General features: G+C 33.9%; 1 protein-coding gene across 2 annotated transcripts in view; it reads right to left on the reverse strand.

Annotated features, from left to right (window-relative positions):
• The window catches only part of LOC6049441 (neuronal acetylcholine receptor subunit alpha-7), a 232,286-nt gene that overhangs the window by 71,204 nt on the left and 140,506 nt on the right, over positions 1–20,576 (reverse strand). For both annotated transcript variants that reach the window (XM_038258185.1, XM_038258184.1), the window contains 3 exons: positions 16,239–16,348; positions 11,001–11,181; positions 5,800–5,875 (listed from right to left, as the gene is read on the reverse strand). In XM_038258185.1, coding sequence (XP_038114113.1) covers positions 5,800–5,875; positions 11,001–11,181; positions 16,239–16,348 — 367 coding nt within the window. The remainder of the gene's footprint in view (positions 1–5,799; positions 5,876–11,000; positions 11,182–16,238; positions 16,349–20,576) is intronic.

Genomic DNA, 20,576 nt, shown 5'->3' on the forward strand with positions numbered 1-20,576 from the left:
TAACGGAAAATGGCAGAGTTTCCAAAACTTTTTAAGTGTTTTTTTTTTCGATGATAAATAAGTTTTTTCGGAATTCTGAGTACGCTATTAAATCGGGCGTCTAATTTTACATAAAAGTCCCTTTGACACCAAATTTCTATCTCATCACCTTTTCAGGCTGCAAATTATTGAAAAACACCTCTTTTTTCACATGTTCAAAAATGAAAGGGGTCGTACCGATCCACCGTCACGAGATATCAAAAAAACAGACCTCGGATTCGTGATCAGGGACAAAAGTTACCGCTTAGGACAAAGTTTCACGCAAATCGAAGAGGCTAATTTTAGCTCCAAGTATGTTCTCCCGTACACCCATACAACCACTAATTATCGTCAACATCCTCCCATCCCGGAAGTGTGTGCGTGTGTTTGCGTTTCTTCAATCCCGATAACAACTCGTCCCATTATTGAGTGACATGATACGACGAGACATCCTTCGCGGGAGAGAACCAACTCCACGCCCCTAGTGACGACAGATGAATATCACTTCCCTGGCAATTGTATGTGCTTGTCTGTAATTTAATTATAATAAGCCCATCGAGAGCATCAATGAGCCTTCGTGTGTCTGTGTGTGCGTGCGTGCATTGCGTTCCTCCCCTCTCCAAGTATCTGCGTGCAAATCTCAAACAATAGAATTTTCCCCCTGACATTATTGTATTTGAAATGTGGGGCAGGTGCACAGTAGAATTTTTTTCTGACAACAAAAAATATAAAAAATCAAACAAACTTGCAACTTTTTCAAAAAATTTCACTGTTCTTCAAAATCGTGGTGGTAAAGTTCGGCAATTGTTTTCCGAAAAGGGGTGTTGCAAACCTGCCCGAACAGGACGGAGGGGGGGTTGAAAGTTTTGATTGAATGGGGGAACGTGACCAAAGTTTAAATTGGCGGCACGACACCGCCAACGGAAATGGATACCCTTGCTCCAGCAGGCATTAGACAAACGGTTATTGAGAGGAAAAGATGGGGGGAGGGATCGTTTTTCGAAAGCGAGACAAGTGCACACAATTTCATTGAATCGATTTGGCACTGGGCTGGGCTGCCGTGCGCACTGATTGCGGGCTTGTTGTGGTTGTCCATTAGGTTGGGGAATTTATCGGAGTCACGAACGATTTGGTAGGGGGGATCGTAAAGTTTTGGGGCAGCAACTTTGTTTTTGTTTTATGAGCATAAAATATATAGAAAACGGAATTTGTAAATCCTTACCATTTAACAATTTACACTTTTAAGCAAAATCGGAAAAAGTTGCCCCGAACCCCTCTTCGATTTAAATGAAACTTTGACAAAATATGTAACTATTGTCCTTGATCACGAATCCGAGGTCCATTTTTTGATATCTCGTGACGGAGGGGCGGTACGACCCCTTCCGTTTTTGAACATTTGAAAAACGGCGTGAATTTTTTTCAATAATTTGCAGCCTTAAATGGTGATGGTTATGATATTTGGTGTTAAAAGCACATGTTTGTAAAATATGACGTCCGATTTTACAATTTACCCAAAATTACGAAAAAACGTATTTTTGATCCAAAAAAATACAAAAATTGTTTCCAAAATTATACCATTTTTTGTTACTTGACAGTAAAACATTTTGGGACATATCATATTATGGGAAATTTAATATACGCAGAAAGGCCATTTTTTCATTTAGAACGAAAAATTTCATTTTTAAATCTCATGTTTTTTTGTAACTTTGTAGGGTTATTTTTACAATGTGCTTCAAGTTATAGAGCAGACAATAATAAAAATTTGATTTATAAACATAATGTGTTTGCTTGAAATCTTCACGAGTTATCGCAATTTTACGCAAAAAGTAACTTTTCAAAACTTTTTTTTTCGTATGATCGCGACAACTCGTGATGGTTATAAACAAAACCCTGATTTTATTTTTTGGATTGTTTTTAGATGTAAGAAACTTTCAACAATTTTTATAAAAAAAAAAACATTTGAATTTCTTCCATACAAATTTGGGAGAAGTCCATAGAGAAGTGTTTTTAAAACTTTCGAAAATCTGTAATTCGAACAGGAATTTTCTTTTTTTTAGCTTTTTTGCTTATTCAGCGTCCTGTGATCAAAATTTGATTTTACGGAAAAGAAATTTAAGTTTCATTAAAAGCTTAGTATTTTTGATTGCAAATTTGATTTTGCTTTAAAACATGATTTTTGATATTTTTTCCAGGTTTTTAATATTTAACAAAAAAAACACACAGAAGATCTTTTTTCTAGTCTCCTAAAATATTGAAAAAAAATACATATATATATATATATATATATACAGCAATTCCCCACGAAAACAGCATGGAAAAAAACAAAAGTCGTCGGATCGGGACGAGAATTAAAAGACACAACTTTTGGTACCCAGACATGTATAGGTCATCGCTGAAATTTTTAAGTTATCGCAGTTTTAGTGAAAAAAGTAGATTTTTTGCCAATTTTGGCATTCTCCGGTTTTTGCGCGCGGCGCGTCAAAAAACACGGATTTTATTTTCAAAAAATCATATCTCGGAATCCTGTTGATGAACGCCTCCCATTTTTTAGTAAGTTATGTAAAAATGTCCGGGTAATCTGATAAAAATATTTCCAGGCATAGGCTCTTTGGTCCAGACACCGTCAAAACGGCATTTTAAAGTTTCATACGCCCTTTTCATATGTTAGGCTAGATTTTTGAAACTTTTTACTATTTTTTTTTTTGAATGGCCAACTTATCACCTTTCATTTGCGTATAAGACAATTGAAATCGGTTAAAATGGCGAGGAGTTGGGATTTTTCGAAAAAAGTGGTTTTTGCGAAAATCGACGAAAATGGCAATTTTTTAGACCACCCTAACACGGCGTAGGTCACCCTAATGGCCAAACAAAAAAATACGGGTCTAATTATTTCGGCCAGGGAACCCGCAAAAAAATTTTGAGCCCGATCCGAGGACTTTTGTTTATTTTTTTTTTCCATGCTGTTTTCGTGGGGAATTGCTGTATATATAAACATTTTTTGGGAATTTAACTTCAGGTGATGAAAAGTTGAATTAAAAAATGTTTTTTCCGTGTACATATTTTTCAAAAAAATCTTCATCTACGACGTTGCCGAAGACACCAAATCGAACAGAAAATCCCTTCTCAAGAAACAAAATTTCATACATAATCATCTCTCTTTTGTATGACCAACTCCCAAAATAATATGGAGTATTGTATGAAAAAACTAATGATACAAAATGGCCTTTCTGACATAGGGAATTGAAGGACACAAGTTTCATACAAATAAATAAATATAGAGAACAGTCGATTTTCAAAAATGTAGAGAACTACTCAGCTAAAACTTAGCAAGCCAAAATTAGAATTATTTAAAAATTATAGATTTAGTTTTTTGTTTTGTGGTAAGTTTTGAATATATTCTCGCGAATGGCATTTACGTCGTTTTGTCGCATTAATAAAAACAATGGTTTTTCACTTTAAATACATAATCTGTTATTTTATGTCTTCTATATCCATAAAATAATGAAAAAAAAATAGTGACAGAGGAAACCTCAACCCCGTTGTTAATTGCCATGGATTTTTTTTAAATATTGTATTTTTTTTTAAATGCTGTCAAAGACAAACTTATGGGAAATTGAACTAGCAAACTAACAAATATTTACGAGACAAAACAATCAAGTCTGTCACATAGAAATTGTCAAAACCCATCAAAAACCAACTTTTTCAACATTTTTATTTTCAAATCCGCTGTATCTTCACATGGATTGGACATAGGACAATGGTCAATATGGAGATTATCATGTAAAATTGTCTGGGAAATTGATTCTCACTGCCGGTTTTTACAAATTTAGACGTTTAGACCACTTTTCAAAAAAAAAACAGTTTTTTGTAAATGTTTTATGTACATACACATGACATACTATCCTGCATTTTTCGTGAGTCTTTTTGTAACATCTATAGCTATTTTCTCAACAAATATAAACGAAAAAAAATTATGATATCACCTTAGAATTAAACTTTTAAATTTAAAAATCGAAAATCTCATTGAAGTGGCATGTATTTTTATTTCGAGGCTTCGGGATTTTAGTAATTTTAAAAATAGACAAATTTTCTGCGAAATCAGTCTTTTTTTTCTTAATTTTAATTTTTGTATTTTTTAATCGGGCTGAAACTTTTTTGGTGCCTTCGGTATGCCCAAAGAAGCCATTTTGCATCATTAGTATGTCCATATAATTTTCCATACAAATTTGGCAGCTGGCCATACAAAAATAATGTATGAAAATTCAAAAATCTGTATCTTTTGAAGGAATTTTCGGATCGATTTGGTGTCTTCAGCAAAGTTGTAGGTATGGATAAGGACTTCACCGAAAAAAAAAATATTACACGGGAAAACCTTTTTTGATGATTTTTAATTTATTTTTGGTCGCTAAAACTTGATTTGCAAAAAAAAACCCAATTTTTATTTTTTTTTTATTTTTTGATATATTTAAGAGGAATGCCAACTTTTCAGAAATGTCCAGGTTGTGCAAAAAATCTTTGACCGGGTTATGGATTTTTTAATCAATACTGATTTTTTTTTTTTTAAATCGAAATATTGGTCGCAAAAATTTTTCAACTTTATTTTTCGATGTGAAATCAAATTTGCAATCAAAAAGTACTAAAGTGAAAATTGATAAAGCTCACCGTTTTCAAGTTAACGTTATTTTTAGCTGACTTCATTGCAAATATTAGCAGTTTTTATTTTTTTAAATTAGTGCACATGTTTGCCCACTTTAAAAAAAATATTTTTGAAAAGCTGAGAAAATTCTCGATATTTTTCTTTTTTGAACTTTGTTGATACGACCCTTAGTTGCTAAGATATTACCATGCAAAGGTTTAAAAACAAGAAAATTGATGTTTCTTAAGTCTCACCCAAACAACCCACCATTTTCTAATGTTGATATCTCAGCAACTAATGGTCCGATTTACAATGTTAAAATATGAAACATTTGTGAAATTTTCCGATCTTTTCGAAAACAATATTTTCAAAATTTTTAAATCAAGACTAACATTTCAAAAGGTTTAAACATTCAATATTATATACATTCAATATTATTAAAAATCACCAAAATTATTTTTACCGTGTACTATTTTTTTTCAGTGTAGTCCTTATCCATATCTACAACATTGCCGAAGACACCAAATCGATCAAAGAATTCCTTCAAAAGATACAGATTTTTGAAATCTGAGAGAATTGCTCAATTACAAAATACAAAAATATTCAAATAACTTACGTCCTTCTCAAGTGTTACTTGCGAGTACAATTGACTCCAAATACTCAAAAATGGCTTATATAGGCCTCGGATATCATTTCACTGAAGTTTCATTGTTATCGGAGAGGGTCGAGAAAAAAGTAACTAAAAAAATTACAGTTTTGGGCTGGAATTGCTCGTATAATGTTTATTTTAAAAACAGATTCGAAAAAGAAGTGTGAGAGTACACCAACTCTTAGAAATACATTCGCTCCACCTAAATGTAAAAATTAAAATAAATTACATCCTGGACATCCATGTTCAATAAAATACAGATCATTATTGTTAGGGCTTTAGTTTTTATTATTTTTTTTTAATAAATTGAAATATTGTTTCTAGTACAAACCAATATCAAAATTCGGAAATTCCGAGGTTGTGTAACTAAGTTTGTTATGAAATAAATTGACCTTATTTTATAATCCAAGTTACATTATAACTTAATCTCTCTTTTAGACACAGATTCAATCTCATCACACGATAAATCAAACCTTGTTTTTCAAACGCTACTTACCCAGCAGGTCCCATTCCCCGTTCGTCACGAAACTACTCACGTCCCCTCCAGTTTCATCTTGAAGCTGTAAGTCTAACTGTGAGTGGGGGTGGTGATTTTTCGTTCACAGGACGCGTAAGTGATGGTGATTTTAAGGAGGGGTTTGGTGAAAATAAAAGAAAAGAAAAAGAAAATTCACCTGTTAGTTGAGCTGTGCAATGACATGCCAAGAATAGAAAAAAAAATACGAGAAAGAGTTTCGAGGTGAGGGGCAAAATTATGAATTGAGGGCTTTTTTCTGTTTGATTGTATAATTCGGAAAAAAATATGAATGAAAAATTCACGGGCGCTCGCTTTTTCAAAACTTTCAAAAGTATGCTCGCTGATGATGATTTTCGCGACAGACAAATTCATGCAAAACAGAGGAAAAACGTGAGCCGGCAAAAAAAGAGTTTATGATAATCATGTACAAGCGGCAGCGGATTCGTGAGCGTTTTCTACGGAAATAAAAAAAGAAACTCGTTCCAAATGCAAAACTAGAAAGCCAAACTGAACGAACAACTTAAAAGTGATGAGAGAGAGAGAGAGAGAAAAAAAGCTTTTGAATAATTCACTAGAATTCTACAGATTATTTTTTTTCTGGCAACACAATCAATCTACGGTCCAACACTCTGCGGCAGCCGCTGGACTTGCGTCAGCTCCTTTTCTAGCTAGTTTCCACGAAGAGTGTGTGTTCTGTGTTTTGGTTTTGTTCTGCGCGAAACGTCAAAACACTGCGCGGTTGAGTGTTTAATTCTTGAGTAGTGCAAATGTGTTTGTAAAAGTGTGTCAAAATCGCGTGCGATTTTCTTTCAGTGTCGTCGCTTTTGTGTGTTTGTTTTTTTAAGGGAGGATCTGCTTTGCTTTTATTTAGTGTGTAGTGGTGGGAAAATGGTGTCCGTTTTGTTGTTGTTTTCTTCGTTGCAATTTTCAGAATGGCCATGATATTGAATTTATCGAGCGATCGAGAGTCGATAGTTTGTATGATGGTTTTTGTTTTTTTTTTGCGATTCGCGGTAAACGTCCGACACCGGGAACTCCTTGGGGGCCGAATCGCCGAAGTCTTTTTCGGAGTGTACTACGTAGTATCGCTGACGGGACCTTTGTGTTTCTTGTTTTTAGAGTGTATTTGTGTAAAGGTGAGTACGCAGGTGTCCAGCAAACCAGTAGAGCGAAACCGAAAAAGTCCATCGAGGATGATCGGATGAACGGAGGAGGCCGGTCGGTCGGTCGTCGTAACTTTGGTCTTTTTCTTCTTTTTTTTGTCTTGCGATCGGTTTGTCGAACTAATTTTTGAACGCACAGAGGAGCAGTAGTTTGGGGGGGTCAGTAGAGGTATTGGTGGTGGTGGTAGTGGGTTATAGTGGGGAGTTGGTGGATTTGCTAAACAGTATTTACAAACAAAAGGGCTTTTGAAACGTAAAAGATTGCTAGGAAGTTGGCAAACTTAAAACAACTTTATTTAATCTCCTACTCTTAGTAAAAAAAGTAAAAAGTAAATCTTTCCCAGTTCCTGAGGGGAACACCCTTGAAGAGTATCGGGGCCGGCATTTACAAAGCGGATTCAGTGGCAGTTTCATTCTCAACTTAATGTTAACATGTTAAGGTTAATGTTAACATTCCATAGGTCGCCTCCCTAAGGTGTCGTGATAAGGTCCCGTTTGTGACGATACACTACCTTCCCTTTACTAAGCAATCGATTCCAGAAGGGAAAAGATCAGTAAAAAAAGTAAAAAGTAAATCTTTCCCAGTTCCTGAGGGGAACACCCTTGAAGAGTATCGGGGCCGGCATTTACAAAGCGGATTCAGTGGCAGTTTCATTCTCAACTTAATGTTAACATGTTAAGGTTAATGTTAACATTCCATAGGTCGCCTCCCTAAGGTGTCGTGATAAGGTCCCGTTTGTGACGATACACTACCTTCCCTTTACTAAGCAATCGATTCCAGAAGGGAAAAGATCACCAGTTGTGTTGGTCCGAGCCGGGATTTGAACCCCGATCTACCGCTTACGAGGCGGAAGCGTTACCACTGGGCTACGTGGCTCGGTCCTACTCTTAGTATCATGAAAAAAAACTCAGAGAAATTTTGTATGTAAGATAAGCGAAGAGTGGGACTTTAATTTTAATGATTATATTACCATTAACTGCTCAATTCTAGTTTGAACATTTCTGTTTGCCATCACTCAGAAGAAAATTTCTATTTGTGTAAATGAATTTATAAACAAGTTTGAAAAGAATTTGAAGCGTATTCAGCTCAATCAATCTAATTTTTTTGATTTAATTTTACTTAAAAACAAACATTATGAAATATCAAAATGTGTTTCCAAAAAAAATTAAAATTAATTTTATATCATGTTTTGAAACAGGAATTTTGACAAATTTATATTGAAATTATTATGTTTTGGTCTAGATCAAACTTATTGAACATCAACCAAACAGGCTTGGGAAAAGTACATTTTCCTTATCTTTGATCTTATTCTTAAATTCAAGAGATCCAGTACAATTTTGTACAATTTAAGCAAAAAGAAAGTGTTGTGACCTGAAAGACGATTATAAACGGATCGTCTGAAAGACGATCATAAACAGATTGTCTGAGAGACGATCATAAACGGATTGTCTGGGAGACGATCATAAAAGGATCGTCCTACTAGATGTACTCATACATCATTATGCAGGTAAAAGGATATTATGTCGGTGGGACGTAACCGTCGCCGACATAATAGATTTACCTGACAGCGGTAGTTCAATAACGATAGGTAGTTAATTTTATTTAAGATTTGGAAACCAATAAAAGGAGCGCTGTCCTGAGGAACGGGGCAGTTGCTGTGAACTACAACCAGAGTCAGTTCGGTTTTTTAATATATCACATCCGTTATAACAAAAGTCAAAATTTCATATAACAACACCCGATTATTTTTAACCAAGAGAATAAGCTACATATAATTTAAAATCGATATAAATTGATGTAGAGTTTCTTATCTGAATTAACAAGTCAACGTTGAGAAATGGTCCATAAATTCTCAAATAAAAATGTCTGAAATACGAAATTCGAACCAAAAAAATCTTAAACTGCCATTGCAAAATTTACATTGCAAAAAAAAACAATAAAATAATATCTTGAGTATGAATTCAATCTGATTGATGATGAAACTTTTATCAGATTAATCTGCCAACTGGCCATCAAATTTGAAAAAACTATATCAGATGAAAATTGGAAACATTAAATGTTATTTTTATTTTTTTATTGTAAAAAAAAAAACAAATTTGTTTGAACACGTAATCAAATTGATGAACTTTTTCAATAAAATTGATGATTGAATTTATACTTATCTTTGATACATAAAACTAAATTTAAGTTTTATTGTCCTAATTCTGAGTTATTTTCAAAACAATTCTAATAATAATATTTTTATCCTTAAAAAAATTTGCATCCAATCTAGTACTATAAAACTAATTAATAGAATGTCTGAAAATGATAAATCTAATTATAAAGCAGCTCTAATAAAAAATAAGTTTTTATAAAAATAAAATTGTGTTATAATGCATTAAAAATTAGCTTATCTACAATTCACAATTTTATGGAAAAGTTCATAAATTTGATTTAATTTTTGACAAGTAAGCTTTCTAAAACTTAGTTTTTCTGTTAAAAAAAAAAAACTTTTTATTTCGAGACTTTTGCAAGCAGATTTTAAAAAAAGTTACAAAAATGAAAAATTATCTCGCATTATGTCAATATTATTTCATTAAGTTTGTTTTCTTCTCAATAGACAATAGTGTTTAGAAATGTGTTGCCAAAAAAGTTCAAAATTTTGAAATCATTTTTAGACTTTTTCGAGCAGATTTATAAGAATTAATACAAAAAGTTATCTAGTATTATTTAACACTCAACACTAAACTGGCAACACTATTAATAAATGTGTTGCCAACAAAGTTCAAACAATTTAAATCATGTTTTCACTTTTGCGAGCAGTTTTTTTTATAAATGAATTCATAAGAATTAATATAGAAAGTTATCTAGTTTTATTTTAATATCATTTGTTACATTACATTAATCTGTTTTTTTATTGACAAAAATATTTGGAAATATGTTGCCAAAAAAGGCTACATTTTGTCTGAAACTTGTATGAAGAAATAAAACAAATAATTATGCTCTGATTATTCACTATTTTTTTGAAAATATTTTACTATTTTTATGATTAAAGAGCAATGGTTTAAAAGTATTTTGTCAAACCGGCATTAATAATTATTTTGACTTTTTACTTTCGATATATTTTAAAGGTTTTTTTTACTAAAACTTTTAAAATTCAAGTTTTCACAACAAGGTGAAAAAAATCTGATAAGGTCACTTTAAGTTTTAGTCATGTTAATTTTGCTTTATATTATATTATTTTTTCGACCAGAATTTAGTTTTTAATTTGTCTAAATCAAGCAAATTTTTAAAAACCATTTTTTTTAATTGTACATAATTTGTATAATTTATTTGTAATTCAAAATTCTGCGATTTTTATTTAGATAATATGTTGCTAATTTTTTTTTCTAATTATTATTATTTTCTGATTGTTCTTTAAAAAATTTAAAACTAATTATACACCTTACTTTGTAGCTAACCAAAGCTAACTCTATTCCACACTTTTGTTTTTGATTGATATATTTGCTCAAAAGACACAGCCTAATGCAAAAACACACTTTGTTCGGTCATGGATATATACAAAATGTCGACTAAAATTAATAAAAAAAAACAAGGTAAATCTTCTAGTAAGAAAAAGCAATTGATCTAATTAAAGCAAGCTTCAGCCCATTTTTTTTTGTTTTGCTCTAAAACTGGCATCTTTCAGCTGCTTAAAAAATTTGAAAAAAAATGAAACTGCACTAGGGTGAACATTTCCTAAGGACATTGCTCAAAAATCGCAAGAAAAAATAACTAAAACATTCCTATTAAAAGTTCAAGAAAAATATCGGAAAAGAACTACTGATGGTGGAGGATGATCGATAAAAGGGGGGGGGGAGCGATTTAAATATAAAGTAAGAAATGATTGCTGCTAAAGAGAGAAAATAATTGTTGGTGATGGACGAAAAAGAAAAAGAAAAACTAGTTTGACGAATGAAGAAAAATTAAGATTGGAAAGAAGAAATATTTTTTTTTTTTTGAAAATTCTCTCTTGTGTTCATAGTTCTCAAATTTACCTGGAAACCATCATATGTCCAACTACCAAACTTCATTTCACATCTTTGATCATCAAATGGAAACCACGTTATATCTATTTTACATGTTGATTTGAAGATTCCTGGTGGCACATACAAACAAGACCCATTATTTCGCACGACTACGTTTGTTGGGTATGTGCCATCAAAGCCTTCATCAGCACTAAAATATAAATATACGGTAATGATGATTTATCCAACTGCTGCTCACTTTTTGAAATAGGTTTTTATTATTAAGAAGGTTATTATTGAGATTGAGGGGGCGGGGCGATAGTAGTAAGTTGGGTTAGTTAGTAACAGAGGTATTGTGTTTAGATCTGTCGCTAGATTAAAGTAGGAATTAGTATTGGCGAGCGTTAGTTGGTTTTGCGGTTATTATAACAATCTCATTTGTGACAACTATAATTGTTTTAAATTTCCAGCAAAAAACGCCACTAATTGGTACTTAGCTCTTTCTTTAGGATCACTTGAGTGTGTGTTAGTGTGAGCGTGTTTGGCACGTGTATGCGTGTGAGAGCTTGTGTTTTTATTTTTTACTTGCTACATGTAGATTGGTGCAAACTTTTTTTTTTGTTTTGTTTCTTGCAAGGAAAATGGAGAGAGAGAGAAATAAAATCGCAGTCGAAGTTCGATTATTTTGAGCTGTTCGATGTTCGCTCGCAACGAAACTCGCCCGCCGTCGGCCGAAAGTCGCCGGTGGTCAGGGTGGGACAATTTGACCCGGAACCAGGATCGCGGCCAGCGCGGAAAAGTGGTGCCCACATGCGTGTGTGCGTGGAAGTGCGAGGTCCGGTCGCGCGTTGCGGACGGAAAAAAGTACTGAATTTGTGTTGGTGAGTCTACTTTCGGGTCAGGAGTCAGTAGTCAGAAGTCAGTAGTCAGTTTCAGGAGTCAGGAGTCAGTACTATGTAGTCAGTAGTCAGTAGTCAGGAGTCAGTAGTCAGTAGTCAGTAGTCAGTAGTCAGTAGTCAGTAGTCAGTAGTCAGTAGTCAGTAGTCAAAAGTCAGTAGTCAGTCGTCAGTAGTCAGTAGTCAGTAGTCAGTAGTCAGTAGTCAGTAGTCAGGAGTCAGGAGTCAGGAGTAAGTAGTCAGTAGTCAGTAGTCAGTTTCAGGAGTCAGGAGTCAGTACTATGTAGTCAGTAGTCAGTAGTCAGGAGTCAGTAGTCAGTAGTCAGTAGTCAGTAGTCAGTAGTCAGTAGTCAGTAGTCAGTAGTCAGTAGTCAGTAGTCAGTAGTCAGTAGTCAGTAGTCAGTAGTCAGTAGTCAAAAGTCAGTAGTCAGTAGTCAGTAGTCAGGAGTCAATAGTCAGTAGTCAGTAGTCAGTAGTCAGTAGTCAGTAGTCAGTAGTCAGTAGTCAGTAGTCAAAAGTCAGTAGTCAGTCGTCAGTAGTCAGTAGTCAGTAGTCAGTAGTCAGTAGTCAGTAGTCAGTAGTCAGTAGTCAGTAGTCAGTAGTCAGTAGTCAGTAGTCAGTAGTCAGTAGTCAGTAGTCAGTAGTCAGGAGTCAGTAGTCAGTAGTCAGTAGTCAGTAGTAGTCAGTAGTCAGTAGTCAGTAGTCAGTAGTTAGTAGTCAGTAGTCAGTAGTCAGTAGTCAGTAGTCAGTAGTCAGTAGTCAGTAGTCAGTAGTCAGTAGTCAGTAGTCAGTAGTCAGTAGTCAGTAGTCAGTAGTCAAAAGTCAGTAGTCAGTCGTCAGTAGTCAGTAGTCAGTAGTCAGTAGTCAGTAGTCAGTAGTCAGAAGTCATGAGTTAAGAGTCGCTAATCAATGGTCAGTAGTCACGCGTCAGAAGTCAGAAGTCTTGAGTCACTTTTTCCACGCAATTTGTGACAAAAGACCTCATCGTAACCGGATTGGGTGTGGCCTCAAACGCGAACCAGCAAGACACAAAAACAACAGATAGCGAGAGAGAGAAGCTGGAATAAAGATGGGGGTATTTCCTTCCTTCAAATTTCAAAAGGGGGTCATCTCTAAACGGTGCACTTCGCGCTGTTTATGTGTGATGAGCTTGAACGAATTTATTTTTGACAGTGTATTTGTTTCGAAAATGTGAACTATCCAAGTGCTGCGGTGAGCGGGATCTGGTGAAATATTCAGATAAGAGTTTTCTGACCGCGAGGTTCCCCAAAATTGTCCCACTGTCCACCGCGAAGCGGTGCTTGCGTGCCCGGTACAAGAAGGTTTGGCGTCGCGGGATTCGAACTCGTGACGGTTGGCGAGTGGGTGAGAGAAGGAGCGCACGCTCCTTAACTCAACGCCGTCACCACCTCAACGGAGAATCTCTTCCAATTAGCGACCACCATCACCTCATACCGAACATCTCTGGGAGCAATCATAGTGGGGTTTGGCGAGCAACAGGCGAATTTCGTCACGAATCGGGGGGTTTTGGCATAACTCCAATGTTTGACGGTCACACACAGGTTCAACTGGTGGTGCGTTTCTTTGGTGGGCCGTGGAGTTGTCGCGCCGGAAGCGGATGCCTGGGTGGGGAATTGGACGGGTTGGGTTGAATTTAAATGGATTTTGGGTGGGGAATTTTCAATGAAATGAGACATCCGCTCCAACTGAGAGGGCAAGGGGCAGAACAGGCATGGAGGTCATTTGCGGATGGCTGTCAACGTTTGGATTGGAAAAGGTTTGATGACACAAAATTCATAGTTTCACAGAAAAATTTAAACGCAATTACTTAATTTAGATGATTTTTGAATCATCAAACCATCCTCCAACCTTTCAACTAACAGCTTTCCAAATAAAATTCATAAATTTCAAACCTCAAACCTGATAAAATTTTATCAACATCAACTACCTAAACTCCGGGTATCGAAATAATCAACATTCGGCACCAAATTAGCTCTTGTTCAAAACTGTCAAAACTTGAACAACTTTGCCCAACGTCACAATAAGGTACCTAACCTCGAATTTCGTATTTCTAAAATTTTTCCAGAATCTCTAGTTAGTTGATGCATCACGGTCAAATTTAAACAGAAATTGTATCAATTAACCCTAAGCTAGCGGGACAATGGGGGAGAGTTGCAAAGTACCGTCCATACCCGATTCTACCCCTTTTCGATTGGGAAGATGTGGACGACCCCTTCGAGCAATGACTTCACGCGTTCAAATTCGCACCGCCAAGATCTCTAACTCTGTTTGTTTTTTTTGTGTTGTTTTTGTAGTGAATTGGTTTTAGTATTTTTGTTGCTCAACGCGTAATCGTGACTTGTTTTTCTTTTGTATGAATGAGAGTGATATAACAAAGCTGTTTGATATTTGTTTTGCGTGTGTTTTCGAGTGAGTGTTTGCTTGTTTTTGCTAAAGCTGCCGCTCAGCTGCGTGATAGAATGTTGTTTGTGGAAGAAAAAACTAATTGAATTTAGATTCAATTATAATAAAAAATTAAAATTGAAAACAAAAAATAAAGATTCACAAACTGACAAATTGGCAAATTGACAAATTGACAAATTGACAAATTGACAAATTGACAAATTGACAAATTGACAAATTGACAAATTGACAAATTGACAAATTGACAAATTGACAAATTGACAAATTGACAAATTGACAAATTGACAAATTGACAAATTGACAAATTGACAAATTGACAAATTGACAAATTGACAAATTGACAAATTGACAAATTGACAAATTGACAAATTGACAAATTGACAAATTGACAAATTGACAAATTGACAAATTGACAAATTGACAAATTGACAAATTGACAAATTGACAAATTGACAAATTGACAAATTGACAAATTGACAAATTGACAAATTGACAAATTGACAAATTGACAAATTGACAAATTGACAAATTGACAAATTGACAAATTGACAAATTGACAAATTGACAAATTGACAAATTGACAAATTGACAAATTGACAAATTGACAAATTGACAAATTGACAAATTGACAAATTGAAAAATTGACAAATTGACAAATTGACAAATTGACAAATTGACAAATTGACAAATTGACCAATTGACAAATTGACAAATTGACAAATTGACAAATTGACAAATTGACAAATTGACAAATTGACAAATTGACAAATTGACAAATTGACAAATTGACAAATTGACAAATTGACAAATTGACAAATTGACAAATTGACAAATTGACAAATTGACAAATTGACAAATTGACAAATTGACAAATTGACAAATTGACAAATTGACAAATTGACAAATTGACAAATTGACAAATTGACAAATTGACAAATTGACAAATTGACAAATTGACAAATTGACAAATTGACAAATTGACAAATTGACAAATTGACAAATTGACAAATTGACAAATTGACAAATTGACAAATTGACAAATTGACAAATTGACAAATTGACAAATTGACAAATTGACAAATTGACAAATTGACAAATTGACAAATTGACAAATTGACAAATTGACAAATTGACAAATTGACAAATTGACAAATTGACAAATTGACAAATTGACAAATTGACAAATTGACAAATTGACAAATTGACAAATTGACAAATTGACAAATTGACAAAATTGACAAAATTGACAAAATTGACAAATTAGCAAAATTAACAAAATTAACAAAATGAACAAAATTAACAAAATTAACAAAATTAACAAAATTAACAAAATTAACAAAATTAACAAAATTAACAAAATTAACAAAATTAACAAAATAAACAAAATTAACAAAATTAACAAAATTAACAACATTAACAACATTAACAACATTAACAAAATTAACAAAATTAACAAAGTAAACAAAATTAACAAAATTAACAAAATTAACAAATTCAACAAAATTAACAAAATTAACCAAAATTAACAAAATTAACCAAATTAACAAAATTAACCAAATTTACAAAATTAACAAAATTAACAAAATTAACAAAATCAACAAAATTAACAAAATTAACAAAATTCACAAAATTAACAAAATTAACAAAATTTAAAAAAATAACAAAATTAAAAAAATTAACAAAATTAACCAAATTAACAAAATTAACCAAATTAACAAAACTAACAAATCAAATAATTTTGGAACAAAAAAGTTTTCTTGACAAGTTTAATCTGATTTGATTAATATTGTGCGTATTCTGCGTGTTAAAGCGTGTTTTGCGTTGAGCTCGTGTTTTCGTGTATTTGTGTTTATGTGTTGTACAGCGTACGTTTATCGCCTTTTTTAAGGGTATTTGTTTTGTAGTTTTGTTTTTTTTTTAGATTTTTAAGATAAGAAAGAATAACAACCTGTTGTACATCAAAACATCTGGTTTCCAAATTCGATGCGGTGGTATTCGTAGATCTTTAACACCACCATATTCCGATGTGTTCCACCTTAAATTCATATCATTCCATTCCTTTTTTTGTAGTAGTTGTAGTTGGTTTTTTGTTTGGTAGGGGATGTGTTTTGTGAGATTGTGTGTGATTTTTTTAGACAATTGGGTTGGTGGTGGGGGGTTTCATTATTTATAGTTGGAGTTTGGTGTCGATGCAATGGTGAAGGAGTTTAGTTTACGTATCGCATACAAACGGTTTTTTGATTGATTGTTTTTCGTTTGGTTTTTTTGTTTCGGTTTGTTTTTCGAGACATTAGCACCACACACGGTTTCACGGTTCGAAGTCGCGCAAGATGAGATGTGATGTGGTTTAGGAAAATAGAAGAAGAGAAAAAAGAAACATATTTAATTCATCAAATTACACACACACACACAACGAGATAGATCGATGGAAAAAATTACACAACACTGAAAAAGAGAAATGTTAGGAGACATATTGATACAACGGTTCGATTGAGTTATTTAGTTCGACGCCCGGGTCGTATTACATCATCCTGGGAATTCACCAGATATCTCGATACATTTGTCATCAATCACAATAAGCAAAACTGAGGAGAGCACGGAGATTGGCCACTTTGTCCCTCGAGGGAGTAGGATTTGCAAGGATCATTCGTCCCTTTTCACCAACTCAATGTTTTTTTTTTTTTTTTTTGGTTCTCACCGAACATCTGTGTGTCTTGGTCTTGGCGGCAGCTCAAGAAAAGGTCACCAATATTCAAATGGGCATGTCCTTTTTTTTGCGAGCCCACAGGCTCCAGCTAAGTGGAGCGGACACACACAAGATGGATCCGTTTTTGCTTGTTTATGGCATAGAACACAGAATACTAGCAGCAGGGGAATGATGAATTATTGATGCAATATTTTTGCCTGACTGATGGAACTCTCTGGGAGCAGCAAAAAAAGGACACAAAGGACATACAATCTCCTGTTTTTGTTTCGTATTTTTTACGACGACGAGTGACGCACAAAATGGTTTCAATCTCCAGCAAAGGTGCAAGGCTCTCTTGTTTTCAAGGAAGATACATGGAAGGGAGTAAGGTTGTTGTTACAAGTAGGACAACCTGAACCCAGAAACAGTTGGGAAGAGTGTTTCAGCAAATTGAAAATGGGAAAAGTTTCGGAGCGATTACTTCTCAATAATGGTGGCGCGCGTGATGACGTCAGTGGAAGTTTATGTTGAAGCAATTGATGGAACTCTCGAAAAATTTAAGCTGAAGACAGATGCTTTAAAATCTTTAATTTTTCGTTCAAATAAAAAACTATTCGGAACAGTTGAAAATTGTTTATAATAAGAACATTATAATTTTTTTCCCAGAATTCTGAATTAAGGTAATTTAAATAATTTTGACTATTCTGGTCGATATTTTATAAAAGAATATCAAACCAAAATACATCTCTTCATTTATTTAAGCCATAATTATTATTTTTTTAAATAAAAAATATAACATGAAATCAGTTATTTTTTTAAAGATGGATTCCTTCTTCAGTTCTGTGGTCTTCAAAATATGTTAAAAGCATAAAAGCCACAGAAGGCAGTTGCAAATAATTTTTAAAGTTTATGTTATCATTATAAAGTTGAATGAGAAACACCGCATTTACTCTACTTGTCCTGTTTGTAATGTTAAAATTTTACCATCAATTTCGCCTTCTTCTTTGACTTGATTAATTAGTCAGATAAATCCCAAGTATTTTTGTTTGTTTATTTAAAAAAAACATATATTTTTTTAAGATTAGTATAGTTTAATAAATAATAATAATTACATTTTTTTCATTTATAATTTAATAGAAAAATAAAATATTTTTGAAAATAATATTTGAGAATTCTCTTAATGGCAATTCTCAACGAAATCGGCATTTTTATTTGAAGTATTATTTTATATGGCCAAAACTTTTTTGAGGCCTTTCCTAAGAAGCAATTTTGTTTCATAAATACACCCATATGATTCATACAATTTTGAAAATTATTCATGCAAAAAATGGTACGTAAATTTTAGATAATCTGTATCTTTTGAAGGTATTTCCTGATCGGTTTGGTGTCTTCGGCAAAAATTTAGGGTTTGATGAAGACTGTTCACAAAAAAAATGTACACGGACAAAATATGCCAATTCAATTAATATCATTTTAACACAGAAAATCCATTTCCAAAAATCCAAATTTCTAAATTTTTGATGTTTTTGGTTACCGTCATCAGGGGTGACATTGGGCCTGGGGAGTAACATTGGGTCATACAAAATTGCTGAAATTTGTATGACCCAATCTCACCCCCCAGCCCCAATGTAACCCCTGTTGACGGTATTTATGTTTTAGGGGACAAATAATCGCAACTTTTGGGGCAAGGAAATGCATGGACATAAAATTATTGTAATATTGAGTATTTAAGCTATTTTAAATGTATGCCTTGATTCCAAAATATTTGGTGCTACGAAAAAAGCTGTTTGAATGAGACTTTTGAAACTTAAATTTTTTTGTATTTTTTTATTCGCTGTTTCTTTTTACAATCAGAGGACCAACCAATAGTTTAAATTTTCTCAAATTTTCGAAATAAATATTGCCAAGATACATGAACACTCCTTTAAAAAAAATCATAAAGCTGGAATATTTTAGATAAAATAAAACTTTTTAGTGGTGAATTTTATCAACAAAATTGTTTTGTATTGTTTTATTGTATATTTGATTTCACATGAAATACTGAACAAAAATCTAAACAAACTTCTATTTTTCCAAAATAGACTTTTTTAAATAATCATAACTTGGCGGCAACATTTTTGTCCATTCTTTTTATGGCTTGAAAGTTTTGGTTTCTGTCCTCTAAATCATATCAACAAATTTTAAAAAAATATGGATAATGGGAAATTTAATTTTCCAGAAGAATTGCTTTAATAGAAAAAAATCACAGAGTTTTCAGATTTTTTCAAATGTTTGGTTTTAGTTTTTTGCTCGGAGCGTATGGTGGTGTGTCCCCACGCTTCTTCCTCCCCTGTAGATTCAGAACTGTATTGTGGTTTGAACACACACCCTGTGCTCAAACTCAATCCAATTCAACGAATCATCTCTGCGGTAAACTTTACGCAGTAGGCCTGGCCGGTTTAACGTTTTGTGATGTTTCAATGCATTCTAATGCAATGGTGCTCTACAAATGTTAATAAATGACAAGAAGAGGCTAGGCGTCATCTAACCTAAGGCACTCTCCAGGATCCCTTCGAAAGATTGGCTGCGCTAGGGTTTGATTAGATTAGATTAGAAATGTTTGGTTTTAGTTTTTTGTTTTTGTAGTGAAATTTGAAAATTTGACTTATTTTAGTTTAAACACTCTAGACACACTAGATTTTGTTGTGATTTGAGATGAAGCTACCAACCAAATTCTCCGAGAAGTTGTGTTTATATTCTAAGATAAAACTACTTTGGAATACAGCTTTTAACTAACATTAATAATGAAACGATTCTCTCAGGTTTTCGCACATTGAATAAACCCCGCCTGAGATTGCCAGCAGTTCAGTACGCCGAGTTCAAAAATTCCCATTTGGACGGTTGCCACGAGAGAAAACTTCGCATCCTCGGAAGAAAGCAGATTTTATTTATAACTTCTTCTCTATTCTGGCCGGAAATAAAAAAAAAGAGGAGAGGAGAAAAAAAGAGAATCCCCGAGAATCACGCCAAGGAAAACTGCCTTTGTGGTTTGTTCAAGAGCTGAAGAAGTCGTGTCTTTTCAGCACTACGTTGGCAACCACAACAAGTCAAGCCAAGTCAGTCAGTCATCTGTCCGCGGCCGGTTGCCAACACTGCTCAAAGGCCAAAACCGCACAATATGATGTGCAATTTATTTCGTTTCATTGCGAGGAAGATATAATCTTGTTTGCTTTATTTTTATCGCTCATATTTGGTCCGGAATTTCCCCCTCACCTCTTTTTTGTTGCTGTTGCTTCAAGACGCCAATCAACGCGACAGAGCAGTGCTGCCAGCTCTTGGTGAAATGTCTCCTGTATGTTTGATTCGGTTCAGCTGACAACCGAGGGGTTGGTCAACTTCCGGTATGGCACCCGGGGGTGAATCTTCTTTAGGTCAAATTGTCGGTAATTTTTCTTCACTTTTTATTGCTTGGGAATGTCCGGAGGGGGGCAAATGCAGCAGCAGCAGCAGCAGCAGCAGTACAATAATGATGGTCCTTTCTAGTGACTCTAGGCCTTTCTACTGGGAGCCAGCAAAGGACAGAAAGTGGTGGCCCAGTTTGGTCGGGAAGTTTATTCTTGG

This window comes from Culex quinquefasciatus, chromosome 2 (assembly GCF_015732765.1).
Source record: "Culex quinquefasciatus strain JHB chromosome 2, VPISU_Cqui_1.0_pri_paternal, whole genome shotgun sequence".
Classification (NCBI taxonomy): Eukaryota; Metazoa; Arthropoda; class Insecta; order Diptera; family Culicidae; genus Culex; species Culex quinquefasciatus.